Below are 27,952 nucleotides of genomic sequence, written 5' to 3'. Positions count from 1 at the left end.
CTGCCTCATCCACCACCACCCCCAGCAGTCGAGCTAGAGCAGAATAAGAACTTGAGCATGTGGATCAACAACAGTAGAGGATGTTCCATCCTCTGAAGGGAGGATGGACGACATACTCTACATTCCACTTGAGGAAGATGGGTCCTGAAATTGGGGAAGCTTGGAACGTTCCTACTCATGACCACAGAATGCGAGCTCAGATCTATAGGGATGCAGTGGTCACATAGGCTCCTAAGCTGAATATGGGGCCCAGATCAGATCTAATTGATGGAGTTTATAGTCAACAGTATTTATACAACCTTTCCCATATCTGGGAGCTATTCTCTTCCCTGATCCAATTTTCTGGTCCTTTTTTTAGCCATGCCATCATCTCCCCAGATAATAACTTAGATCCACCTGCATATCAGATGTCAGGCTCAGGGGGAAAAAAAAGTAGTATAGTCATGGACTCTTTGGAATATAACTAAAATAGTACTATCCACAAAATGGAGACACCCCCCCCCCCCAGCTCTTCATATGAACTTCTCCAGCCTTTAGGTTTATGATTAGTTAACAATTTTTTTGGCTCTGTATGTGAACTCCTTTTTCAGCCACCAGGTTCCAGATGCTAACATGATGCCAACCGGACCTCCCTGGACAGACGAGCCCACCAATGTGTCCTGGAGCCCCGCTTCCCCAGAACCCTGCCCCACTAGGGAACAAGAGACAGGCTGGGAGTATGGATCGACCTGCCAATGCCCGTGTTCAGTGGGGAAGCAAATACAGTAGCCAGACCTTCCACCTTCTGCATCCCACAGTGACCCTGGGTCCATGCTCCCAGAGGGATAGAGAATAGGGAAGCTATCAGGGGAGGGGAGGGGATACAGAGTTCTGGTGGTGGGAACTGTGTGGAGTTGTACCCCTCTTATCCTATGGCTTTTGTCAGTGTTTCCTTTTTATAAATACAAATTTAAAAAAAGAAAGAAAAAAAGAAAGGAAGGAAGGAAAGAAGGAAGAAAGAAAGAACTTCAGCATTATGTGTGATCTCTCCTACTGCTGCCTTGTAAAACCGAAATCCTCAAAATATGGATGTGTCACACCACCCCAAAGGAGAAGCCGTATGGGGCCAGGTGAACCTCAGTGACTCCTGACCACTGCACTCCTGTGAAGACCACCTGTTCCCACGAGGCTATGGAGACAAAAGCAGGGCAGGGCTGGGCAGTGGCGCACCTGGTTGAGTGCACACATTACAGTTCACAAGGACCTGGGTTCAAGCCCCTGGTCCCCGCCTACAAGGGGAAAGCTTCATGAGTAGTGAAGCAGGGCTGCAGGTGTCTCTCTGTCTATATCCCCCTTCCTCTCAATTTCTGGTTGCTTGTATCCAATAAATAAAAATAATTTTAAAAAATTAGATAAAAACAAGAGAGAGTGGAAGAAAGATAAGCAGGTTAAGTCCATGAGGCCTTTGCAAGGAGCAAGTCCCTCACTGACCGCTGGATACTCAAGGAGACTGGGTGCTCTGCTGAGTCCCCAACTCTGTTCAGTGTCAGACAGAACTCAGAATTCTAGAGGTTGGCGAGTGGGTGAGCCAGGCCCAGCAGGCCATGTGGGGATGCAAAGCAAGAACAGCATGGCTTCTTACAGTGGTGCTGAGAAAAATCAGAGTTCCAAGTCAGAAGTGCCACCGACATAAAGGCGGGTCCTAACGGCAACTCCTCAGCTCCAAGCCACGCGACACCTGCCAGAAAACAGCCCCAGCAGAGCCCCAGGGAGGGCACACAGCCCCACACTCCTGTGCTGGTGTGTCCTGGGAGTGAGTCAGTGAGCACACTCCACAGGACACCAGAGCTTACAGAACCCGGCATTTACCTGGCCACTCTCTCAGCACCAGGAATTCTAAGAGACAGACTGAAGACGGGTGACAGGCTCTCCAGAGCCAGCTTCTGGAGGGAGTGTACAGAGTTCCGCGGACACATAGGAGGACCGGCCGCCTGGTTTATGGGAATCAGGGGTACAGAGAGCAGAGGCATAAGCCACAGCCAACCCTGGCAGGAACTGGACATTCGGCAGCAGAAATGACAGTAGCAGGAAAAAAAACACACAAGTAGAAACTGAAATGGAATTGGCGTATCGCAACAAAGTAAAAGACTCTAGGGTGGGCGGGTGGGGAGAATACAGGTCCAAGAAGGATGACAGAGGATCTAGTGGAGGGAAAATCTAATTATATGGGAAACTGGGGAATATTGTACATGTAGAAACTATTGTATTTACTGCTGAATGTAAAACATTAATTCCCCAATAAAGAAATTAAAAAAAAAAAAAGAAAGAAATGACAGTAGCGCCTGTGCGGAATCACAGGTCTGTGGACCCAGAAGAGGGGTGGGGACAGGGGCTCTGGGGAGCAGGGCTGCCTCTGGGGAGGGCAGGAGGAAGGGGTGCTTGTCTAGTGTTACCCGCTGTCCTTCCAGAGGGCACTCAAGCCGTCAGCGGTCACTGTGATCACACAGCTGAGCGGCTAAAGGACACGAAGTCGTCAGGAAATCAGGAGCTCAGGGTCCAGCCAGTCGAGGCTCCAGGTGCACCTCCAGGCTGAGAGCCAACACCCTGCTCTCCTGGGGCAGACGGAGCTGACTGTGCCCATAAGTGGCTGCTCAGGCAGCGCAGTGGGACATGAGCAAAAACACCACGGGACAGGGACAACCCCAGGGCAGTGTCCTGCTCTTGACACCCAAAGGCAGCTCGGCCTGCACAGACCTTGCTGTGCCTCCCCTGAGCCCCCTAAGCGCTGCCTCTCAAGCTGCTTCCTGAGATCTACAGAGAAGCACGTCTGTCCGTTCTTCTCGCTTCTGTAGCCCCTGGCAGGGCAGAAGGTGGGCTAGGAGACGGTGGGCCCAGGTCATGCCAAGGCCTCCCTCCCACCCATGGGTCAAACCCACCCAAGGAAGGGGATCCAAAGCCCTGCTCCTGTTTTTGTTTTGTTTTTTGCCTCCAGAGTTATTGCTGGGGCTTGATGCCCACACTGTGAATCCACTACTCCTGGAGGTCATTTTTCCCATTTTGTTGCCCTTGGTATTGTTACTGTTACTGATGTTACATGACAGAAATTGAGAGGAGAGGAAAATAGAGAGGGGGAAAGAAAGACAGACACCTACAGACCTGCTTCACCGCCTGTGAAGCGACTTCCCTGCAGGTGGGGAGCCGGGGGCTCGAACCAAGATCCTTACGGCCAGTCCTTGCGCTTTGCGCCACCTGCGTTTAACCCGCTGTGCTACCACCTGACTCCCTTTCTCTTTTTTTTTCCAATACTGATTTATTATTTCATTAGACAGAGATGAAAGGCAGCTCTCTGGCATATCTGGCACTGAGGAGAGGACCCGGAACCTCATGTCCCCAAGTCCCAAGCTACCACTACACCATTTCCCGGGCTACGGAACAGCAGGACTATCAGAGGCTTCCTGGCTGGGGTGAAAACATCAGGAGCGAGTTATTCCAGAAGCAGGCCTGGCCCAGCATGCCAGATTTGGGGGGATGCACCAGCCCGCCGGCCTCTCTGGCTCTGCAGAGATGGAGCCAGGGGCCCTTCCAGGCAGACCTCGTCATAAACCGTCCTGTCAGACAAGCAGCCACCGGGGCTCAGCTGCCCCACAAGAGCTTCCTCTCATGGGGCTCTGAGCAGTGATGTCCAGGGCCACCCCACTTTCCGGCTGCCGGCAGTCTAGGCCGCTTGCTCTTCCAGCAGGTGCTCGTGCTGGGTGACGGCCGCAGGCTCCCGGCTCTAACCCCTGCTCTCCATCCCAAATGCCAGAGTCACGTCCACAGAGAGGCTGCACAGGTCACCGGGGGCCCCGGGACGGGAAGCCAGGGCTGCAACAGCTCCTGTCCCAAGCACGGAGAACCAGTCACACCTGTGGACGGCAGATGGCCTGTGGGAGTGGGTTCCCTGTCAGCTCTGCCCACAGAGGCCCCTCAGCAACACTGACTCGGTGCCCAGCGGGCTCCCGACCTGCCACCGGACCCAGGGGAAGCCCGGGTGCTCGAGCAGAAGGCACCTTTCTGGGGCAGACCAGGCTTTACCCAGAGTGAAGCTCGCTGCGCTGGGCGGCTCCGCGTGGCACGTAACTGGCACTACCAATGAAGGGGCTTCAGGTTTGCAAATACAATGGAGGCTCTGATGCCAGCAGCAAAGACACTCCAAACACTTCTCGTTGTGACTGTCACTTAACTGCGTACTTAGGGAGGGCGGGGCAGAGCCCCTTGTCGACAAGCCCGGGTGGACTGCATGCTGCTCACCAACCCTTTCAGTCTCAAAACACCAAGTCGATGGGGCTGGCACCCAGGAGAACAAACACCAGCACCACGCGCGAGAACCAGGTCTGAGCCCCAGCTCACCACATAGGAGCGGCTGCAGAGGGGCTGCGTCAGGAGCGCGAGTGTGTGTGGCGGGGTCTCTCTGCCTCTCACCCTCTAGCTAGCGGAAGGGAGAAAGCTGATGGCAGTGGTGGAGCTGGGCAGGCGCTAAGCCCCGGCTATAATCCTGGTGGCGCGAAACAAAGCGAAGCAAGTGAAGCCAAGGGTGGTCTTCCTGGTTGGCCGCACCCTCCCCAGTCTGTCTAGGGGTACGAAGGAGACACAGCGCCCTCCCCAGTCTGTCTAGGGGTACGAAGGAGACACAGCGCCCTCCACAGTCTGTCTAGGGGTACGAAGGAGACACAGCGGCATGTAAGAACCCAGCTTCTGGACAGCCAAAGCCAGCTCTCCCAGCGGCCTCAAGCAAGTAAGTGACCAGAATCAGACAGCATGAGGGAGATATTGTGGGTGGTGGGTAGAGCGCAGAGACCCTGAGTTGGGGACTCAGATTCACAGCATGCCAGCCTCAAACCCCCCATCTGTGAAGTGGCGGAGTCCTACCTCCCTGACCAGCAAGTCTGTGCTTGCATAATGGGCCTGCTGTGTGTGCAAGCCACAGACCACATTCTGGGATGTGGGACGGGGGCCACCGCTCAGCTGTCTGAACAGCCCTAACGTGGGCCTGGAGCATATGGAGCTGAACCCACCTCCCTGGGGACTGGTGCTCCACGGGCTCCAGCAGCCCCGCCAACTGCTGCTGAATTGGGAAACCAAAACTGCTCCCTGCAGCAACAGGTCAGAGCCGAGAAGCTCCCTGCACAGGGGAGGGGATGGGCAGCCGGCCCTCCACAAACGGCGCCCGCTGCCTAAAGCCCCGGCACAGGACAGGAAGTGCCCTGCGTGGACTCGACCGCAGGTTGGCTGGACACAGGACACGCTGGAGCATCAAGCAGCAAATCCTCTCGGAAGAGCCCACCAACCTCACGTGCCCAAAGTCATGCTGTCACTGGGGCAGGTGCCGAAGGTCACCGGAGCCTAAGAAGCCTTTCCCTGGGGTCAGAAAGTAGTTCACCGGAAGAGTGCGCTGCTTTGCCAGGCGCAGGGCCCAGAGTTTGAGCCCGGCCTCCACTACCTTGTAGGAAGCTTCAGTGCCGTGGTCTGTTTCACTCTCTTTGCCTCTCTGTCTCTATCTTAAAAAAAAAAAAAAAAAAAAAAAGCCCCTAGGTTTGCTTGGGTTGAGGTACAGAACTTACCTCAGACATTTGCTACCAGAGGCCCAGGATCCCTTCCCAAGGGCTCAGTCTCCAAATAGCTCTCCGTGACTCTGGAAGCAGGGGAGCAGCTGCTAAGGGGCACAGGAGGGTCTCTCGGGCAAAGGGAACTCCCTAGACCACCCACCACCAGCAGCAGAGAGGCCTGAGCCCAGATCAAGTCCCTCAGGGTAAGCCCAGAGGCAAGGGGTGAGCTTGATGCCCTGCTGCCAGCTTCTGGGCAGGGAATAGAGGGAACTAACACTGACGTTAGTAACACTAACGGCGGGACTTCAAGCCCCTGGAATTTCTCATTTCTATCCGAAGCAGCTTAGGAGGAAGAGGCTGCAGGCTCACTGTCTGGAGAGGAAAGGAGAGTGGTAAGAGCAGGCTGGACGCCCCCTAGGTCCACTCAGGACACAGCCCTGGACGCTGGGTGATGTGCCCACCCACCCCCCAGCCCTGCAAGTACTGACCTCCAAGTCTGCATCCCCCCCAAGAACCCAGGGACCAGCCCCCTTCTGTCTCCCCAACTACTGTCACTCCTCCTCCCAACTGCCCGCCCCCCTCCACAAGACGCCACACGCCCTCCGTCCCCAGCTCTGTCTTCAGCTGCCCCGTGCTGGGAGAGGGGCTCACGCCCTTCATTCCAGACGCTGTTCTCTTATCTGACCTTGTCCTTCTGTGGCCCCTCAACCAGAGACCCAGGCTGTGGTCTCAGCCCACCCACCCCCAGGTTCCTGGGCTCAGCAGGCCCCTCCACCCTCCACAGCATCAGCTCCTGCCTGAGTCTGAAACCTACTTCCAGGTCCGATTTCCCCCCACACGCCCGCATGCACCGCCCAGTCCTCTCTGGATACTGGGCACAGATGGCCCACTCACCTCTTGCCTCAGGGCTCCTGCGGAGGAAAGACCCAGACGCTGTGGCCAGTGTCTGCCACCTGGTGGTGGGTGCTGGTACTGCACACCTTAAGTAACCCCCTTGGCCTAGACACCAGATTCTGAGTCCAAGTTAGAGACAGTCGTCAGCATCGCCGCCATGGTCAAACACTACACCTGGTTTCCACTTCGTGCCAGCACTCACTCTAAGTTCTTGTCATGGACCAACTCGTCCTCCCCGCCCCCAGTAGCCCCTTGAGGAAGGCAGATGTCAGTGGGTCATGTGACTCACTCACCGTGAGCCTTTCAAGATTAGGACCCACCTGCCCTTGGCCAGTCAGCTCACCTTGTTTGCCCCAAGGAAGTGCCGTCACCAAATGTCTGAGAATCACTAGCTAGGCCTCACAAGAGCTGCTAGGAAGAGCTCTGAGCCCCAGGCCCCACACATGTCAGTCTTGAGTCAGTAAGGCAATCCTGACGGAGCTCCTCCCTGGCCTCAGCCCTGAGCCCGCCTCGTGCAGCCTCCCACTCTTCTCCCAGCTCTTCCCACAGCCCGTCACCAGTTCTTTCCTGGGCACCATCCCCTCACCTGAGTGATTCGTGGCCAGTTCCACACCCCCAATCCTGCAGCTACCTCACACCTTCACGCCCAAGTCTACCCCCACCCACCTCCCACCTGGAGTCGGACACTGGCCCAGGCCAGCCACCTATGGCCCTGGCTCCCGAGTCTGACCCCTTGCTAAGTAACCTTCCATAGCTCCGGGCTCCATGTCTGTGAGGATCCTGAGAGGCAAGAGGTTGCTCAAGGCTCCACCAACATTAACGTGTTTGTGTGTGTGTGTGTGTGTGTGTGTGTGCGCGCGCGCATGCGCGCGTGTGTGCCTCCAAGGTTATCACTGAGGCTTGGTGCCTACACCATGAATCCACTGCTACTGCAGGCCATTTTTTCCCATTTTGTTGCTTTTGTTGTTGTTATTGCTGTTGTTGGATAGGACAGAGAGAAATGGAGAAGAGGAGGAGAGGGGGAGAGAAAGACACCTACAGACCTGCTTCATTGCTTGTGAAGTGAACCCCCCCATAGGTGAGGTCTCTATCTTTTTTTATTATTTTATTTATTTATTTATTCCCTTTTTGTTGTCCTTGATGTTTTATTGTTATGGTTATTATTGTTGTTATTGATGCCATTGTTGTTGGATAGGACAGAGAGAAATGGAGAGAGGAGAGGAAGACAGAGAAGGGGAGAGAAAGACAGACACCTGCGGACCTGCTTCACCGCCTTTGAAGTGACTCCCCTGCAGGTGGGGAGCCGGGGGCTCAAACTGAGACCCTTATGCCGGTCCCTGCGCTTTGCGACACCTGCACTTAACCCACTTAACCTGCTGTACTACCGCCCAGCTCCCTCTCTCTCTCTTTTTGACCACTGCTCCCAGCAATTCTTTTTTCTTTTTCTTTTCACCAGAGTACTGCTCAACTCTGGCTCATGGTAGTACTAAGATTTGAACCTGGAACTTTTGGTACTGCAGGTATGAAAGTCCTTTTGCATAACTATTAGTTTTTTATCTTCCCAGTGACTTTTTTTTTTTTTAAAGCCAGAGCACTGCTCAGCTCTGGGTTATGGTGGTGTGGGGGATTGATCCTGGCGCTCTGGAGCCTCAGGCATGACAGTCTCTTCACATAACCATTATGCTATCTTCCCCTCCTCTCTTTTCTAGACAGAGGCTGAGAGGCTGAGAGAGAACTAGGCAGGACACCACAATACCACCCTGCTCCTTTCTGTATGATGCTCCCAAGTGGTGGCAGGGTGAGAGTCAAGCTCCTAGCAGGCACTCTACTGGGTAAACTCTCTCTCAGCCCAACACTGACCTCTTGTGGCAGACCCACCTCCTTCACCAGAGATCAAGGACTGTCACCTCGGCCCTAGAAGATGAGCCTCCACTTCAGGGAGGACCCGTAACATGGGCTGCCGCTAACAAGTGGGCCTGGCCAGAAACACAAGAGGGCCGCCCCCAACACCCCTGCGGTTCTGTCTCCTCCGTGGGTACCCAAGTGCTGGGCAGGTGCCTGGCAGCACCACACTCCACTGCCTGGCCAAGGTTTCAAGCCAGGACGACCCACCCACCTATGGAGATGCCCACAGACGGGAGCCTCCTCAGGCCGACCTAGGCGCCTCAGCAACGGAGCAGACACCCAGCATCACACTGCCCCCCGGTGGCTGCTTGTGGACACTTACGCTGATAATGCTGTAAGAGTCGGTGCGTGCGGACGTCCCACACCTTCACCGTGTTGTCCATGCCGGCAGCAGCGATGCACGTCCCACTGGGGTGGAAGTCCACGTAAGTGACAAAGCTGTAAAAAAAAAAGGCCACCGGGTAACGCAGCAGGTTAAGCGCATGTGGCGCAAAGCGCAAGGACCGATGTAAGGATCCCTGTTCGAGCCCCCCCCCACCTGCAGGGGAGTCGCTTCACAGGCGGTGAAGCAGGTCTGCAGGTGTCTATCTTTCTCTCCTACTCTCTGTCTTCCCCTCCTCACTCCGTTTCTCTCTGTTCTATCCAACAACGACAACATCAATAACGACAACTACTACAACAAGGGCAACAAAAAGGGAATAAATGAATATTTTTTTAAAAGGATACCACATGCTACAGGAGAGCTGCCCTGGTTCAGAACAGACCCAGTGCGCCCAGCATCTTCCCTGCCCTGTGCAACTGCTCACTGCTGCTCCCTGAGGCCAGAACACTTCCCTCTGCCCAAGATCTGTCTGTCTGTCTGTTTCTGGGGGTGTGTGTGTGTGTGTGTGTGTGTGTGTGTAGGGATTGGTAAAATGAGTGGCTAGCAGTCACTGAGGCAGACTGAGTAGGGAGCAAGTTCCAACACAAGTGGGGGGGGCAGGCAGTAGCCTACCTGGTTGAGCACACACGTTACAGTGCGCAAGGACCTAGGTTCGAGCTCTGGGTCCCTGCCTGTAGGGAGGAAGCTTCACAAGTAGTAAAGCAGGTCTGCAGGTGTCTCCCTCCCTCTCTATCCCCCCTTCCCTCTCAATTTCTTCGTCTCTATCCAAAATAATAAACAAAACATTTTTAAGAAATAAGATTTAATTTAAAAGGCCAGCTAACTGCTCAGCAGGGCAGGCCCCCACCTGAAGGGTCAGCAGGGTCCCAGGGCCAGTGGCCCAACAGTCGGCAGCAGACAGCCCAGGGCTTCAACACACCCCCACGGGACGCCCAGACTGCAAGGCCACAGGAGAAGCCGTGTCTCACTGAGGGCGGGCAGAGCTGGGGTTCACTTGGGAGGCCCCAGCAGAAATTGGGGCTCTTTCCTCTCCTAGAGTGGAACAATGTCAACAGCCACTACCCACCACAGGACCCTCTTTCAGTGACAGGGCCACCAACATAGGTAACATCCTCACACACTGTGCGGGCCTCGGGGTCTAAATGCCACAGTTTTGTGAAGGTGAAGGAAAGCGTGCAAAGGGTCAAAAGAAAGCCCCAAGAGAAACGTGCCTGGAAGCGAAGCCCTCCTGTCACCTGTGGGCACGGCGGCCAGGCTGAGCCTTACACCCAGAGGAAACGTGCCAAGACAGGGAGAAGCGGAGGTGAGGCCGCCAGCCCCACGGCCGCCACTGCTGGAGCGTCCTCACGCCCAGGTCCCCGGGAGCACCGCGGGCAGGGCCGGGCCTGGGGACTCACCTGCCATGCTCGCAGTACGAGTGGACACATTCCCGGCTGGTCTTGTCCCACAGCTTGACGGTCTTGTCATCACTGGCAGACACGATGAGCCGCCCATCGGGGGAGAACCTAAGCCGGGGAGAGCGCGGGTCACGCCGCCGATGAGCAGAAACCACGGGGCCACACACCGGCTTCCCAAGTCAGCCTCCCTGCAGTGCCCACTGTCTAACCCAGGGGCCACCGTGGCTACTGACCCAACCGCTCTGATCCCGAGTGATGTGGGCAGGCAGCTTCCCTCTGTGTTGGGAGTGATCGCGGTGATCATGCACAGGGCCCAGCACCACACCCGCATGGAGCAGTAAGAGCACTGACTCCAAGTGCTGTCAGCATCCTGTCCCCAGCTCCCCGACTTCCCCGTCTACACTGAAGTCTGACAATGGGTCAGAAAAGCACTGCCTGACAACACAAGGGCACAGAAGCCCTGGAGGCCACGACATGTCGAGTATGGACTCAAGACTCCATCTCCTAGCCTGGACAGCCTGATGGCAAGGCCTCGCAGAGCGATTAGGGCCTACCAGGACAAAGGGACGGGGTGCCTCAGAAAACAGGGAACGTGCATGGGTCTCCACAGCACAGCAATAGTCCCGTAGCTCCCCAGTCTCCCCAGACACCCCCAACCTCGTCTCTGGATCACAGAGATCTGACCTGAGAGTTTTGTTACAAAGGAGCAGAGTCAGGCAGAAGCAGTCGCCTCTGTGTCTGTAATCACTGGATCGTGAGTGCATCTTGGGGTCGCCTGCCCCAGCCCTGCAGCACTGCCCTCACGCCAAAGAGCAGGCCAGACTCCAGACCAACACCCATCGGAAGCCTGAGCAGCAGGACGCTCCAGAGAGGTACAGGCAAAGCCACAGTGCCAGACTCGGTTCAGACACCCGCTCAGCACCCAGACACACTGCACTGCTGTCTGGCTTCGAGCTCCCTCGGCTGTAAAATGAAGTGACAGCTTGCAGGAGTTGAGAAAAAACGCAGAGTAGCCATAAACATATTATCATATTCGTTTGCCACTAGTGCCCGCTGTGGCCACTCACTGCAGCTGCTCTGACTTTGCCTCGAGCCACGTCGGCAGCTGGCAAGGCGTCACCGTGGCTGACCAGGAGCTGATTTACTCGCCATCTCCCATACACAGACCGTCCCGGCTCTCATCTCTCAGGGAAGCAAGTCCAGGCTCAGGAAGACTGAATAGCGGCTAGATGACTTGTGCAAGGTCATGATGCTGGCACCCGACGGCCCCTCTGGACCCCCTGGCCCCCAGGTCCCCCCAAGGGTCTCTGGGTAGGACGGCACCCACCTGGCACAGCGCACCCAGTTGATATGTTGACTCAGGGAGAACAGGAACTTCTGGCGATGAGTTGACCAGACCTTGACTGTCTTGTCATCAGAAGCCGTCACGAGGGATTGGCCATCACTGCAGAAGTGGACACTCCTCACTGTGGCGGTATGAGCCCGAAACACAGTGGACTCGCCTTTGCTATGGGGACAGGCATCCAGAGTCGGAAAACCCAGAAGGGAGACACAGCAACGCTCCCCCAGCCCTTGGCCACACCTCTCAGCCCATCCCCAGCAAGGGAGGCCGGAGGCTCCCCCACAGCAGCAGACGCTGCCCCTGCCCACACACACATAACCAGCACTAGGTGGGGGTCCGGAACCTCCCTCCCACCCCTCAGAGGAGAGCCCTGAATGAAGGCCCATCTTCTGAGGGCACCTCCTCAGAAGGAGGGTAGGTGCCCCGCTGTGAGCAGTCCAGAGCTGGGATGAGGACCTAGGTGGGCACACAGCTCTGCAGGTGGGACTCCTTAGTCAGACAGCCCCTCAAAGTCTGCAACTCACACATTGGGCACCCAGATGCGGATGGTCTTGTCACGGGAGCCTGAGGCGAGGAGGTGTCCGGAAGGAGAGAAATTCACACAGGTAACGGCATCCTTGTGGCCCGTGAAGTGGTAGGCACGTGACTTGGGCTTCATGTGCCAGACCATAAGGCATGAGTCCATGGAGCCACTGGCTGAGGAGAGGAGGGGACAGGTTTCAGTGACCGCTGAGCAGAGTGCGAGAAACCTGCAGCCTATTGGCTCTCCAACTGCAGGCCCGCAGCAGGGCGAGAGGGGACCTTGCATGCCTGCCCTGGACTACGGTTAAGGGGGCCTCTGGGAAACCTCAGCCCCCTCTGGGGTCCCGGGTCTCGCCAGGGACACACCCTGAGGATAACAGAGAGTAAGTCTTCCCCGTGCTAAGGTGCCAGTCCAACCCAATAGGTCTTCTTCCCTGAGGGGACTCAACTCAGTCAGAAGGCTGGAAGAGGTCCCCAAACTGAGCCAGAGTGACTTAGTTTCCTTAGTCTACAGTGACCTCTGGTACATGACCCTGACCACAGCATGGAGGGGAGTCTCGTTCACAAACTGTGCCATAGCAGCTGTGTATGAGACCCGCCTGGCCAAGCACGGAGGCACTTGGCCGCAGCATGAAGGTGGGGGAGTGCTCTGTGCTCACTCTTCTCCCCGCCAGGCCCCCTCAGCAAGGTGGGCCTGTTATCACGGGCCACAGCATCAGTGAAGACCCCAGGAGACAGAAAGACTACTGAGAGCCCATTCCTCAGGCCGGACCTGAAAAGCAGCTGGGGTATAGGGGGGAAATGGCGGCGCCTGGCCCCACCCTCGAATGTCATGTGACCCTTAGAGGGCCCCCAACGTGGCCCAGCACATGGCAGAGTAGGTCATGGGCTGAGCTCCCCAGCCTGAGGCCCCAAATTTGATCCTCAGCATCACATGCACCACAGAGGTGCTCTGGTCCCCCCACTACCTTCATCAGCCCCGCGCTGTGTACACAGAGTGAAGTCCGTGAAGCACTGAGGAAAGATGCAGGTGTAGACAAAACTGGGTCCCCACCGTGCTCTGTCCCCACAGAGAAACCCAGCACACAGTCTGCTGCCCCGGACGCCGTGCTTCTTCTTACCCAGCTGCTTAGTGTTGGGGCTGAAGTCCACACAAGTGACTGCATCTCGATGTCCTTTAAAATGCATCTCCAGCGAGGGATCTTCCTACGGGAGAGCCAGGGTCAAGTGTGTGAAGTGTGCACGAAGGCTTCCCCAGGCCCTAGACACTTCCTGTCACAGCCAGGAGGATTGAAAAGGATCCCAGGCATGATCCCATACACAGAAAACCCTAAAGGAATTCACGAAAGAAAAAAACTAGGAGACAAGTTTAGCACAGTGATGGTGACAAAATCAGTTGTTGGCTAGGACAGAGAGACATGGAGAGAGGAGGGGAAGACAGAGAGGGGGAGAGAAAGACAGACACCTGCAGACCTGCTTCACTGCCTGGGAAGCGACGCCCCTGCAGGTGGGGAGCCGGGGACTTGAACCAGGATCCTTACGCCACCGGTCCTTGCGCTTTGTGCCACCTGCGCTTAACCCGCTGTGCTACCGCCCGACTCCTGACAAAATCAATTCTAATTCTACACACCAGCAGTGAACACTGTGAAATAAGATAATTCCGTTTATGATACAATTAAGAATATAATGTTTACAACTATTTTTACAAGTGTGGGCCAGGAGGTGGCACAGTGGATAATGCACTGGATCCTCAACCATGAGGTCCCGAGTTCAATTCTGGGAGCGTATGTACCAGTGACAGACAGCTGGTTCTTTCTCTCTCTCCTCCTGTCTTTCTCATGAATAAAGAAATTCTTTAATATACATACATATACATATATATATATATATATATATATATATATATATATTCCACAAAAGAAGTGCAAGGCCAGGGTACTGGGTTAAGTGCACATAGTGCAAAGCACAAGGACTAGCGAAGGATCCCAGTTCGAGCCCCACCTCACCACCTGTGTGTGTGTGTGTGTGGGGGGGTGGCTTCACAAGTGGTGAAGTAGGTCTGCGGGTATCTATCTTTCTCTCTCCCTCTCAAGCTTCCCTCCCCTCTCAATTTCTCTCTGTCCTATCCAAAAAGTTGAAAAACGGCACCAGCAGCAGTGGACTCAAGTGCAGGCACTGGCCCCAGCGACAACCCTGCGGCAAAATAAATAAATAAATAAAAGTGCAAGGCCTGCTGTGAAAACCTGCAAAACACTGAAAAAGGGCCAGGCAATGGTTGCACCCAGTAGAGAATACAACTTACCACGTGGGAGGACCCAAGTTCAAGCCCCAGATCCCCGCCTGCAGGGGAGAAGCTTCACAAACAGTGAAGTAGGGCTGCAGGTGTCTCTTTCTCTCCCATTTTCTATTCCCCCTTGTTGGGTAGTATGCCACCTCCCCCTGGCTTCTGCTTAACCATATGCCTATATAGGGATTTACTGATGCAAAGCTTTGGTCTATTTACATAAATCACTTTTACATAAAGCACTCCAGGGCATTGGTGGTTCAGTGATAGGATTCTCACCTGCTCCACCCCCTCCTTGTCACACCCTGATCCCTTCTTTGTCACACCCTGATTTTCACCAGTCACTTTTCTCTCCACCCTCTCTATATCACATCCTGTTTCCACCCTACTTGGAGAGTATAAAAAAGCTGCTCTTCTGATTAAAGACACTTGGAAATTGCTTTCCGGCTCCTAGAGTTCCAGAGTGTATCTCCTGCGGAAGTTGGTGCAGCACGAGTTCCTGATCCCTCTCCCACACAGCAGCCTAGATCAGCTCCAGTTGAGTTCTCTCCAACCCAGAGAGCACTAGCTCGGGAAGAAGTACCCTCAGGCTATCCCGGCACCCCCTCTCAATATCTGTGTCTGTAAAAAAAATAAAGAAAGAAAAGGGGCCAGGTGGTGGTGTACCTGGTTGAGTGCAGACATTACCGTGCCCAAGGACCCAGGTTCAGGCACCTGGCCCCCACCTGCAGGGGGAAAGCTTTGCAAGTGAAGCAGGGCTGCAGATGTCTCTCTGTCTCTCTCCCTCTCTGTCACCCCCTTCCCTCTCGATTTCTGCCTGTCTCTATTCAATAAGTAAATAAAGATAATAAAAAATATTAAAGAACCAACGCAACGATTGCCACCTCAACATGCTTCACCTCAGACTGTGTCCAGAGACTTCACGTGTGGAATGACAACCCTTCAGCTTCATTACTCGGGTGAGACCTTTCCTTTTATAGTACACTCTAATTTCATCTCAGGTGGTTCACTTTCTAACAAAGTCCCAAAACCTAGATATACACCAGTTTCTGTGAGAGAGAGCTTATGTTCACACGTACCCATAAACTACTGCAAAATATATACCTGAAAGCAGTACACTAGAGTTTGCAGTGAGTACCTCCCTAACACTTCCTCTCCACTATTCCAAGCTTGGGATCCATGATTGCTCAACAAATTGTTTGGCTTCGTATGTTAACTCTCTTTTCAATCACCAGGTTCCAGATGCCACCAGGATGCTGGCCAGGCTTCCCTGGACTGAAGACCCCACCAATGTGTCCTGGAGCTCAGCTTTCCCAGAGACACACCTTACTAGGGAAAGAGAGAGGCAGACTGGGAGTATGGACCGACCAGTCAACGCCCATGTTCAGCGGGGAAGCAATTACAGAAGCCAGACCTTCTACCTTCTGCAACCCTCAACGACCCTGGGTCCATGCTCCCAGAGGGATAGAGAATGGGAAAGCTATCATGGGAGGGGGGTGGGTTATGGAGACTGGGTGGTGGGAATTGTGTGGAGTTGTATCCCTCCTACCTTATGTTTTTGTTCATTAATCCTTTCTTAAATAAAAAATTTAAATATATATACATATATATTAAAGAACACACATATGTATATATCATTGAAAAAAATTAGAATGACCTAGATAAACGAAAAATTTAGATAGTTTGGAAAACTTCATATTGTCCTGATGCACTCATTCCCCAAATTACAAAATATAGATTCAAAATATGAATGAATCTTAAAAAATGAAAATCCAGGTGACTGGGAGTAGGGCGGTAGCACAGCGGGTTAAGCGCATGTGGCGCAATGTGGCACAAAGCGCAAGGATCCTGGTTTGAGCCCCCGGCTCCCCACCTGCAGGGGAGTCGCTTCACAAGTGGTGAAGCAGGTCTGCAGGTGTCTGTCTTTCTCTCCCCCTCTCTGTCTTCCCCTCCTCTCTCCATTTCTCTGTCTTATCCAACGACAACATCAATAACAACAATAAAACAACAAGGGCAACAAAAGGGAATAAATAAATATATATATATATATATATATATATATATATGAAAGTCCAGGTGACTAGTTTGGTTTCTTTTTATAGACATTGACAAGCAGATCCTAAAATTCCTACAAAAATGCAAGCTAGCCAAAGTAGGCAAGAAAAAAAATAATAAATGATCCACTGTAAGGAAAGTACAGCACTTCTTTAAAAAGTGAGTTATCGAATGGTCCAGCAATTCAAAGTATATATCCAGAAAAATTAAAACTGTGTTCACATGAGAACTTGCCTAGAATATTCCTAACAGCAACACTGTAACACCCAAGAGATACCCATCAATGAATGTGAAAAGCAACGTGGCCCATCTGTCACCAATTATTATTCAGCCACAACAAAGGCAGTACGGATAGGCACTATCACCTGGACGAATCTTGAAAACAGTAAACTAAAAGAATCATATGCATAGACGTGAAAGCGGTCAGACGCAGCCGGCCACGTACTGCATGATGCTGTCCAAAAGGAATTAGATAGTGATGGTTGCACGCTGTGAAGGTACTGAAAAAAAAAAATCACTGCATTTTGTACTCTGCCGGGCTGGGCTAGCTTTGCGGGAGGGAGACAGCCGACCAGGGACTCATGGCTGAGCTGGGAAGCAGTATCTCGTTTATTCATCAGATACATCGCCTTTTATGCATCTCTTCAGGGAAAATGACTAGGAGAGGGGGCGGAGCAAAATAAAGAGCTCCAACAGAACACAGAAAGCTTCCATCTAACCAGTGGGGATTAAACCAATCCCCTGCAGGCAGGGCGGGACCCAGGTAAAACAGTGATTATGTAAACAGACCACGTGGTAAGTAAAACGTGATGATCAAAACAGAAGGTCTTAGAAGCAGAATTTAGAAGCAGATCAACAGTACTCTAAAATCACGACTACTAGGGTCAAGTGGTAAAGCAAACACATTTCCGTGCACGACTGAGGATCAAACCCCCAGTCTCCATCTAGGGGGGGGGGGGGGTCATGGCAGGGAAACAGGACTGCAGGTCTCTCTTTCTCTGGGAAATAGATATTAGAGGTGGGGAAGGAAAAGGAAGGCAGGAAGGAAGAAGGAAAATGGTGGCTGCTACAGCACGTGAATGACTCAAAAACAATTGGGGGGTTTTGGGGGCTGGCAGTAGTGCAGCGGGTTAAGCAAAGCGCAAGGACCGGTGTAAGGATCCCAGTTCGAGCCCCCGGCTCCCCATCTGCAAGGGGGTTCGCTTCACCAGCAGTGAAGCAGGACTGCAGGTGTCTGTCTTTCTCTCCCCCTCCTCGATCCATTTTTCTCTGTCCTATCCAAAAACATCATCAGTGGGAACAATAACAACAACAAGAGCAACAAAAATGGGAAAGAATGGCCTCCAGGATTTGTGGTGCAGGCACCAAGCCCCAGCAAATAAACCTGGAGGCAAAAAAAAAAAAAATTAACACAAGCAGAAAAACTGAGGTCCTTCAAATCCCTTCACCCTCAGTCACACACTGAAGTGGCCAGGGAACCTAAAGGTCGACCCTGGATAGGCTCCTGGTGGCAGCACCGCCATCTCCACTCCACCCAATGGCAGGAAATTAGACCTCAGCCAATAAGCCTCTAAACCTACTCCGAATACCAGAAACCTCAAGGCTGGGTGGTGGCGCACCTGTTATTTTTTTAATTTTTTGTATTACTTATTTATTTTCCTTTTTGTTCCCCTTGTTGTTGTAGTTATTATTATTGTTGCTGATGTCATCGTTGTTGGCTAAGACAGAGAGAAATGGAGAGAGGAAGGGAAGACAGAGAGGGGGAGAGAAAGACAGACACCTGCAGACCTGCTTCACCGCCTGTGAAGCGACTCCCCTGCAGGTGGGGAGCCGGGCGCTCGAACCAGTGTCCTTGCTCCAGTTCTGGCACTTTGCACCACTGTGAGCTTAACCCGCTGCGCAAATGCCAGACTCCCACACCTGTTATTAATACAGTGTGCAAGGGCCCGAATTCAAGCTCTCAGACCCCACCTGCAAGGAGGGAAGCTTTTTTTTTGTTAGCATTTATTTATTTCCTTTTGTTGCCCTTGCTGTTTTTACTGTTGTAGTTATTACTGTTATTGATGTCATTGTTGTTGGATAGGACAGAGAGAAATGGAGAGAGGAGGGGAAGACAGAGAGGGGGAGAGAAAGACAGACACCTGCAGACCTGCTTCACCGCCTGTGAAGCGACTCCCTGCAGGTGGGGAGCTGGGGGGCTCGAACTGGGATCCTTCCGCTGGTCCTTGCGCTTTGTGCCACGAGAGCTTAATCCGCTGTGCTACCGCCCAACTCCCAAAAGGGAAGCTTTATAAGTGGTAAAGCAATGCTTCAAGCTGTCTTTCCCTTCTCTCTCCCTGTCTCCCCTTCTCTCTCAATTTCTGTCTCTATGCTAAATAAATAAATGTTACCAGAAGCCTCAAAGAAGCATTTTGGGTCCACCAGGTAGCCAAGGTGAGTGAGTGAGTGTGTGTGTGTGTGTGTGTGTGTGTGTGTGTGTGTGTATGTATGTGTGTGTTACCAACACCCATGTGAGGCATGAGAGAAACAATTACAGAAGCCAGAACTCCCACCTTCCTGCAACCCCAGAAAGAGCTGTGGTGCGTACTCCCAGTGGGGGAGAAGTGACAGGGGGAAGATGACCAGACGACTCTGAACACCAACTCCATCAGGACTGGGAGAGAGAGGAGGAAGGGGCAGGGGGCATCTGGATGTAGTAATAGGTGTAGGTGTGGCTTGGAATGGAAAAGAAGTAAGACTACAGGAAAAAATGGGCAAATATATAAAAATCTAGACAGACAGGGAGTCGGGCGGTAGCGCAGCGGGTTAAGCACACATGGCGCAAGGCGCAAAGCACAAGGACCGGCGGACGGATCTGGGTTCAAGACCCCGGTTCCCCACCTGCAGAGGGGTGTCACTTCACAAGCAGTGAAGCAGGTCTGCAGGTGTCTTTCTCTCCCCCTCTGTCTCCCCTTCTATCTTCATTTCTCTCTGTCCTGTCCAACAACGACATTAATAACAATACTAATAACAATGATAAACAACAAGGGTAACAAAAGGGATAAATTAACTAATTAATTTAAAAAATCTAGACAAGATAGTTGTAGAAATAATAGTTAACCCAGGAGTTGGGTGGTAGCGCAGTGGGTTAAGCGCACGTGGCGCAAAGCACAAGGACCGGCACAAAGATCCCAGTTCGAGCCCCCAGCTCCCCACCTGCAGGGGAGTCACTTCACAGGCGGTGAAGCAGGTCTGCAGGTGTCTGTCTTTCTCTCCTCCTCTCTGTCTTCCCCTCCTCTCTCCATTTCTCTCTGTCCTATCCAACATCAACGACATCAATAACAACAACAATAAAACAACAAGGGCAACAAAAGGGAATAAATAAATGAATAGTTAAAAATTTACTTTTATTTATTGGATCGAGACCGCCAGAAAACAATTTAAGTAAGGGGGAGATAGAGAGGGAGAGAGAGAGAGAGAGACACCTACAGCTCTGCTTCACCACTCATAAAACTTTCCCCTGCAGGTGAGGGCCGGGGCTTGAACCCAGTCCTTGTGCACTGTAACACGTGCACTCAACCAGGTGCGCCACCACCCGATCTGTTCTCTCTCTCCCCCTCTCCCTTCCTCCTTCCCTTTTCCCCCTGTATTTTGCATCTAAAAATGAATACAAATCTTTAAAACCTTTATCTGTCTCAATATATATCTATATCTACATCGTATTTGATCTCAAAAACTGGCTAGCATAGGCCCTGGATGAGCTGACACATAAAATTAACCATCGCATGCAGGTGGTGCAAAGCGCAAGGACCGGCCTAAGGATCCCAGTTCGAGCCCCCGGCTCCCCACCTGCAGGGGAGTCGCTTCACAGGAGGTGAAGCAGGTCTGCAGGTGTCTATCTTTCTCTCCCCTGTCTGTCTTCCCCTCCTCTCTCCATTTCTCTCTGTCCTATCCAACAGCGGCGACAACAATAAAACAAGGGCAATAATAAATAAATATTTCGTTGTTATTATTATAATAAATATTTATTTATTATTATAAATAATACAAGTAATATTAATGAATGTTAATAAAAATATTATAAGGGAATAAATAAATATTTTTAAAAGAAAGAATAATTAACCCATATCTGCAACCTTGGGAGAACCGCTATAGCTTCCCATAGAGGGACTGGGGCTACAGAATTCTGGTGGTGGCAACGGTGTGAAGTTGTACCTCTCTTATCTTGTAATTTTGTAAATCAATACTCAATCACTGATAAAATTTTTAAAAATAAATAAAGCCTCGTGTGTGTGTGTGTGTGTGTGTGTGTGTGTGTGTGTGTGAGAGAGAGAGAGAGAGAAAGAGAGAGAGAGAGATTGAGAGAGAGAGAGAGAGATGTCTTTAGGGCAGAGTCAAGCCACGGCCACTCTGCAGAGCTGTAGTCAAGGGCAACGGCCAGGTGGCAGTACCGCTCACCTGGCTGATCCCCCCCCCCCCCCCCCCCCCCCCCCGTTGCCAGCAGAGAGGGAGTGGCAACCGCCCCACCTGAGCTTCAGGAGAGACAAAGGGCAGAACACACAGTGGCTAGGGGCGGGGGGACAGACAGCCGGAGGGTTCTGCAAGGAGACCCTGCGTGCCTGGGGCTCCCAAATCCCAGGTTAGAAATCCCGCCCGCACCACCATATGCCAGAGCTGAGCCAGGGCTCAGGTGGTAGCGCAGCGGATTAAGCGCACGTGGCACAAAGCGCAGGGGCCGGCGTAAGGATCCCGGTTCGAGCCTCCAGCCCCCCACCTGCAGGGGAGTCGCTTCCCAGGCGGTGAAGCAGGTCTGCAGGTGTCTGTCTTTCTCTCGACCCCCTCTCTGTCTTCCCCTCCTCTCTCCATTTCTCTCTGTCCTATGCGACAACGACGGCAATAGTAACTACAACAATAAAAAGAAACAAGGGCAACAAAAGGGAATAAATAAGTAAATTTTAAAAAATTAAAAAAAAAAAAAAGGGGAGTCGGGCGGTAGCGCAGCGGGTTAAGCGCACGTGGCGCAAAGCACAAGGACCGGCTGATGGATTCTGGTTCGAGCCCCCGGCTCCCCACCTGCAGGGGAGTCGCTTCACAGGCGGTGAAGCAGGTCTGCAGGTGTCTGTCTTTCTCTCCCCCTCTCTGTCTCCCCCTCCTCTCTCCACTTCTCTCTGTCCTATCCAACAATGATGACAACAATAATAACAACTACAACAACAAAACAACAAAGGCAACAAGAAGGGAATAAATAAATATTTAAGAAAATAAAGAAAAAGTAATAAAAGGAAACAGTGTCCAGCTCTAGGCCCAATGAGCAGAGGCCAGCAGCTGGCATGTCCCGGCTCCTCCCAGCGGCGGCACAGTCGCTCCACGGAGAGGCGGCGCCCGCCCGGGGCACCTCGACAGGCCTCCACCCGGGCACCCACCCAGGCGCGGGGAGGGGGCCGACCAGACGGGCCCGGGGGGTCGGGGGCACGAGTGTCCGTCCGCCCCGCCGGGATGCACGTCCTGGCGCCCCGGCGGCCCGCACAGGACCCAGCCCGGGAGCCCCCCCGGCCCCGCAAGCACCCAAAGCTGCGCCCGAGGGGACCTGCTTAGAACCCGGGGGTCCCGTCCACGCTCCCACCCACCCTGGCAACCACAGCCCGGCCTGGGCGTTCATTCTTCCCGCGGGGACACTAAGGCCCGGGCGGTGCCAGCCCACAAGAACTTACGGGGCTGGGCGCGGCCATGCCGGGGCCGGGGGGCGCCCTGGGCGCCGGGGGAGCCCGAGGAGGCAGCCGCCTTCGGAGCGCCCGTTCAGTTTCCGCGCCCCTAACCGCCGCCAATAGCAACGCGAGTCGCGCCGCCACGCCCCGCCCACCGCACTTAAAGGGGAGGTGGGGCCTGGGCTTTCTGACCCCCCCGACCGGAAGCACAGCTGTTTCACCGTCTCCACGGTCTCCGAGACCTGCTTCGCTAGGCCAGGCAGCACGCGGGAGGAGCTATTAAGGCCATCTGTCCACCGTCGTGCATCCCTCTGAGAAATTTAAGAGTCCAGAGTAAAGGGTTCACCCCGCCTTCCCCTTCCGCGGCTAAGGGGATGAAACGCGCAGACTTCTGGGAAATGCAGTTCCCAGACGCCCTTTCACCTTTGTGTTTGGAGTAAAGTAGAACTACATTTCCCATGATGCCCTGAGGGCGGGGCTGAAATTAACTACTCAAGGTGACCGCTTTAAGAATCCCGGAAGCGGGGGACACGTGTCTAGAGTATTTGTGTCCTCTTAAAGCGCCCGCCAGGTCTAGTGTTTTCGCTGTGCGCCTTCTGAACCTATTATTTTCCCCGTGGGAATCCTTTGAATGGCTCCGTCCTCCGAATACGCTTAATACAAGTGTTGTTTTAGGAGCATCGCTCAGTCAGAATCACGTCGTCTTGAGTGATGAGAGACTTAGGATCATTCTCAGCTCAGCTCATCCTCTGTGTGTGGGCAAGATAGCCCTCTCTGGCCACCTCTGTTTCCCTCCTTGTAATGTTGGTCCCCACCACTGGGTGAATTAGCTCCCGACCCCCCAACATTTCCCATTTTGTATTATGCAGGGGCTCAGAAGCTACTTAATTTTTTATTATCTTTATTTATTTATTGGATAGAGACAGCCAGACATTGAGAGGGAGAGAGACAGGGAGACACCTGCAGCACTGCTTCACCACTTGGGAAGATTTCCTCCAGCATGTGGGGACTGGGGGCTTGAACCTGGATCCTCATACATTGTAACGTGTGTGCTCTACCAGGTGTGCCACCACCTGGCCCATCCCACCTCCCCCCTCCCCCACACACACACCCACCCAGAGAAGCTATTTTAATGACAATAGAACAGGCAATCTAGGGGTCTGGCCACCAGAGGCCGTCCCTGCTTACTTTGTGCAGTTGCAGTGACAAGATCAAAGTTGTAACCTCGATCTTTCTTCCACTCCACCCCTCTGGACAGATTCCCAGCCTGGAACTGACCTAATCAAGATGTTTTGCAAGATTCTGGAAACTTCGATCACCTCCCCCCTAGACAGATAGCCTTGGCTGGACTCCCAGCACTGAACAGAATCTGGCCAGGCTCTGAGGTTTCTCCCTGACTACCTGAGACTTAAGGTGTATCCCTGGACCTGGAAAGCAAAGCCGGATTCAGTAAACTTAGAAAATGACTTTTGAGGCATGAGGGAAGTGGGCTTCCCCCTCTGAATCTGGAAGACCTGAGACTTGATACAAAGAAAGAGAGATGTTAATCCAATCTTTACCATACTCTGACATGGAGTTAATTCCTATATGTTAGGAATGATCAGACTTGTTTAACTTAAGCACTATAAAATTATCTTACAACAAGTACAGTGCTCAGCATTGTTCAAGGGAAGATTTTCAAGTCTTCCCATTATTCCATCTCATTCAGCTATTCCTTTACCCCCCCCATAGTAGTGACTTTTTCTTTTTTAATATTGTTTGTTTGTTTGTTTGTTTTTGAGAGAAAGAGAAAGAGAGAGAGGAAGAAAGGCAATACTGTTTCTCTTCTGGTGAAGCCTCTGCAGGTGAGAATTGGCAGTTTGAACCTGAGTTCTTGTGCGCGGTAATGTGTGCATTCGACAAGGTGTGCCGCCACCTAGCCCCAAGGTGACTTTGTAATTTTTATGTTTATTTATGTATCTATTTATTTACTTTTTAAAATTTTTATGTTTATTTATGTATCTATTTATTTACTTTTTAAAATATTTATTTATTTACTCCCTTTTGTTGCCCCTGTTGTTTTATTGTTATAGTTATTGATGTTGTCATTGTTGGATAGGACAGAGAGAAATGGAGAGAGGAGGGGAAGACAGAGAGGGGGAGAGAAAGATAGACACCTGCAGACCTGCTTCACCGCCTGGGAAGTGACTCTCCTGCAGGTGGGGAGCCGGGGGTTCGAACCGGGATCCTAACGCCGGTCCTTGCGCTTTGTACCACATGCGCTTAACCCGCTGCGCTCCCGCCCGACTCCCATTTATTTACTTTTAACAGCACTGCTCAGCTCTGACTTTTGGTGGTGCTGGGGTTGAACCTGGGAACAGCTGGTGCCTCAGACATGATGTGTTGTTTGTTTGTTTGTTTGTTTTTTGTTGTTGTTGTTTTTCCAGAATCATCATGCTATCTCCTAGTGCTATTTTATTTATTTACTTTAATATTTTTGGATAGAGATGGCAGAGTGGCAGAAAGAGAGTGGGTGGTGGTGCACCGGGCTCAGCATACATGCTATCACTACAATGCACAAGGACTCACATTCAAGCCTCCAGTCCCCTTCTGTTTTTTGCTTTTGTTTTTTAATTTATTGCCACCAGGATATGGATGGGACTTAGTGCCTGCGTGACAAACCCACCACTCCTGGCAGCCTTTCTTTCTCCATCTTTCTCTCTCTCTCTCTCTCTCTCTCTCCTTTATTTGTTAGGACAGAGAGAAATTGAGAGGGAAACAAACGATAGGAAGAGGGACAGATACCTGTGGCAGTACCGGCTTCACCACTCATAAAGTTTCTCCCTGCAGATGGGGGGCAGGGGCTGCAACCTAGGTCCTTGCTTATGGCGCTTACCTGGAGGCAGGAGCACCACTGCCCCTTCCTAGTCCCCTCCCCCCACACCCCCCTCTGCAGGGGGAAAGCTTCAAAAGAAAGCCATGAAGGGGAGTCGGGTGGTAGCACAGCAGGTTAAGCACACATGGCGCAAAGTGCAAGGACCAGCTTAAGGATCCCAGGTCGAGCCCCCAGCTCCCCACCTGCAGGGGAGTCACTTCACAGGCGGTGAAGCAGGTCTGCAGGTGTCTCTCTTTCTCTCCCCCTTTCTGTCTTCCCCTCCTCTCTCCATTTCTCTCTGTCCTATCCAACACCGATGACATCAAGAACAACAACAATAACTACAACAATAACTACAACAATAAAACAAGGGCAACAAAAGGAAATAAATAAGAAAATTAAAAATAAATAAGTAAAATAAAAATAATTTTTAAAAAGAAATCCATGAAGAAGGTCTGCAGGTGTCTCTCTTTCTCACTCCCTCACTGTCTCTCTCTTCCATCTCAATTTTTCTTTGCTGCTACCCAGTAAATAAATAACTAAAATGTTAAAAGAGAGACCACCACAACACCAAAGCGTCCTTCAACGTGGTGGCTCGAACATGGGTCCCACACATGACAGAGCAGCACACTATCCAAGTGAGCTATTTCCCTGACACCCCCACCCCCACCCCAGCCCTATTCTTAATGTTTATCTATTTATACATTTATTGCCACCAGGGTTATGGCTGGGCCTCAGTGCCTGCCTGAGGAATCCACTGCTCCTGGTGACCATTTTTCCTTTTTATTTTATTTTATTTTTTATTAGATAAGACAAATTGAATGGGGAGAGGGAGAGAGAAGGAGAGACACCTGCAGATCTGCTCCACTGCTTGTGAAGTTCCCCCTTGCATTTGGAGAGCAGGGGCTCAAACCCAGGTCCTCAAGCGTGGTAATATGTGGTCTTAACTCGGTGCACCACCACCTTAATTAAAATGATTTATTTTGGGAGTTGAGCAGTGGCGCAGCAGGTTAAGCACACGTGGCGCCAAGTGCAGGGAACGGCGTGAGGATCCCAGTTTGAGCCCCTGGCTCCCCACCTGCAGGGGAGTCACTTCACAGCCGATGAAGCAGGTCTGCAGGTATCTGTCTTTCTCTCCCCCTCTCTGTCTTCCCCTCCTCTCTCCATTTCTCTCTGCCTTATCCAATAACGACAACATCAACAACAACAACAACAATAACTACAACAATAAAACAACAAGGGCAACAAAAGGGAATAAATTAATTAATTAAAAATAAAAACAGAGAACTAAAAAAAAAATTACTTTACTGGCATCACATGAGAGAGTTTCACATGAGACACAGAGAAGTAAGCCAGAGCACCATTCTGGGATCGAACTGGGAACCTAGGGCCTGCAAGTCTGATGCTCCCACCAGTTGAGCTATTTCCCCAGGCACAGATAGACAGGGTTTCTCTACTTGGAACTGGTCAAGCAAGGTGGAAGAACAAAGTCAAACCTGTTCTACCTGGATAACTAACAGCAAAGTGTTTTCCAGGGTCAGGGAATAAGGAAGGGGGATTGGGTGAAGGCGGTCAGGGGAAGCTGCACTTCTTTCCAATTGTATCTGCATAGCCGGACTTCATATAGTCAGCTGCAGCTAAGAGGGGTTATGTGTGGTTCGAGAGGTGGTTCAGTGGATAAAGCACTGGACCCTCAAGCATGAGGTCCCGAGTTAGTCTCCGGCAGCACATGTGCCAGAGTGATGTCTGGTTCCTCTTCTCCTCCTGTCTTTCTCATTAATAAATAAAATCTTAAAAGAAAAAGATGGGGACCTAATCGGGGAGTCTTGAGATTCCCAAACAGACTTGATGGGCCTAGAACTCGAATAAATGCCTCTCTCCATTGTTACCGGTTATTTCTATCAGGAACAACAAAATAGACCCCTTTGTGGGCCCCCATAGGACCTTGCCCTCAACTTGGATCAACAATGGTAGAGAATGTTCCATCCTCCGAAGGGAGGCTGGACAACATACTCTATGCTACACCTGAGGAAGATGGATCCTGATATTGGGGCAGCTTGGAATGTTCCTGCTTATGACCACAGAATGTGAGCTCAGATCTACAGGGATGCAGAGGTCACACAGGCTCCTAAGCTGAATATGGGCCCCAGATCACATCAAATCGATGGGGTTTACAGTCAACAATACTTATACCCCTTTCCCTTATTAGGGTGCTACTCTCTTCCCTGATCCAGCTTTCTGGTCCTTTTCACAGTCATGACATCATCTCCCCAGACAATAATTGGGATCCACCTGCATATCAGATTTCAGGCTCAGGCAAAAAACAGAAACCACTAGTATAGCTACAGGCCCTTTGAAATATAACTAAAATATGCCTACTAGCTATCTACAAAATGGAGGACCCCCAACTCTTCATCTGCACTATTCTAGCCTTTAGGTCCATGATTGGTCAATGATTTGTTTGGCTTTGTATGTTAACTCTCTTTACAGCCACCAGGTTCCAGATGCTAGCAGGATGCGACTAGACTTCCCCTGACAGACAACCCCACCAATGTGTCCTGGAGCTCCGCTTCCCCAGAGCCCTGCCCCACTAGGGAAAGCGAGAGACAGGCTGGGAGAATGGATAGATCTGTCAACGCCCATGTTCAGCGGGGAAGCAATTACAGAAGCCAGACCTTCCACCTTCTGCATCCCACAATGACCCTGGGTCCATACTCCCAGAGGGATAAAGAACAGGAAAGCTATGGGGGGGGGGGGGGGATACAGAGTTCTGGTGGTGGGAATTGTGCAAAGTTGTACCTCTCTTATCCTATGGTTTTGTCAATGTTTCCTTTTTATAAATAAAAAAATTTAAAAAAGAAAAAGAAAAGACTGGGTTATCTGATGGTTGTTTTTGTTTGTTGCCTCCAGGGTTATTACGGGAGCTCTGTGCTAACACTACAAATATGCTGTTCCTGGTGGCCATTGCCCCCCCCCCATTTTATTTGATAGGACAGAAAGAACTGAGAGGGGTGGTGGAAAAAGAGAAAAAGATAGAAACCTATATGTTAATGAATAAAGAAATACAGC

General features: G+C 51.9%; 1 protein-coding gene across 3 annotated transcripts in view; it reads right to left on the bottom strand.

Moving 5' to 3' along the window:
* The window catches only part of POC1A (POC1 centriolar protein A), an 89,092-nt gene extending 66,729 nt beyond the window's left edge, over positions 1–22,363 (bottom strand). Inside the window, exons 1-6 of one of the 3 annotated variants that reach the window (XM_060204561.1) lie at positions 22,251–22,363; positions 13,128–13,212; positions 12,009–12,180; positions 11,470–11,649; positions 10,143–10,250; positions 8,686–8,801 (exon numbers count right to left, since the gene is read on the bottom strand). In XM_060204561.1, coding sequence (XP_060060544.1) covers positions 8,686–8,801; positions 10,143–10,250; positions 11,470–11,649; positions 12,009–12,180; positions 13,128–13,194 — 643 coding nt within the window. In that variant the 5' untranslated portion in view covers positions 13,195–13,212; positions 22,251–22,363. The other 2 variants (XM_060204562.1, XM_007527315.3) reach the window with 2 other exon arrangements.
* Positions 22,364–27,952: the final 5,589 nt, after the last annotated feature.

The sequence above is a fragment of the Erinaceus europaeus genome, chromosome 12 (genome assembly GCF_950295315.1).
Source record: "Erinaceus europaeus chromosome 12, mEriEur2.1, whole genome shotgun sequence".
Taxonomy (NCBI): domain Eukaryota; kingdom Metazoa; phylum Chordata; class Mammalia; order Eulipotyphla; family Erinaceidae; genus Erinaceus; species Erinaceus europaeus.
This window is presented reverse-complemented; position numbering and strand designations above follow the sequence as displayed.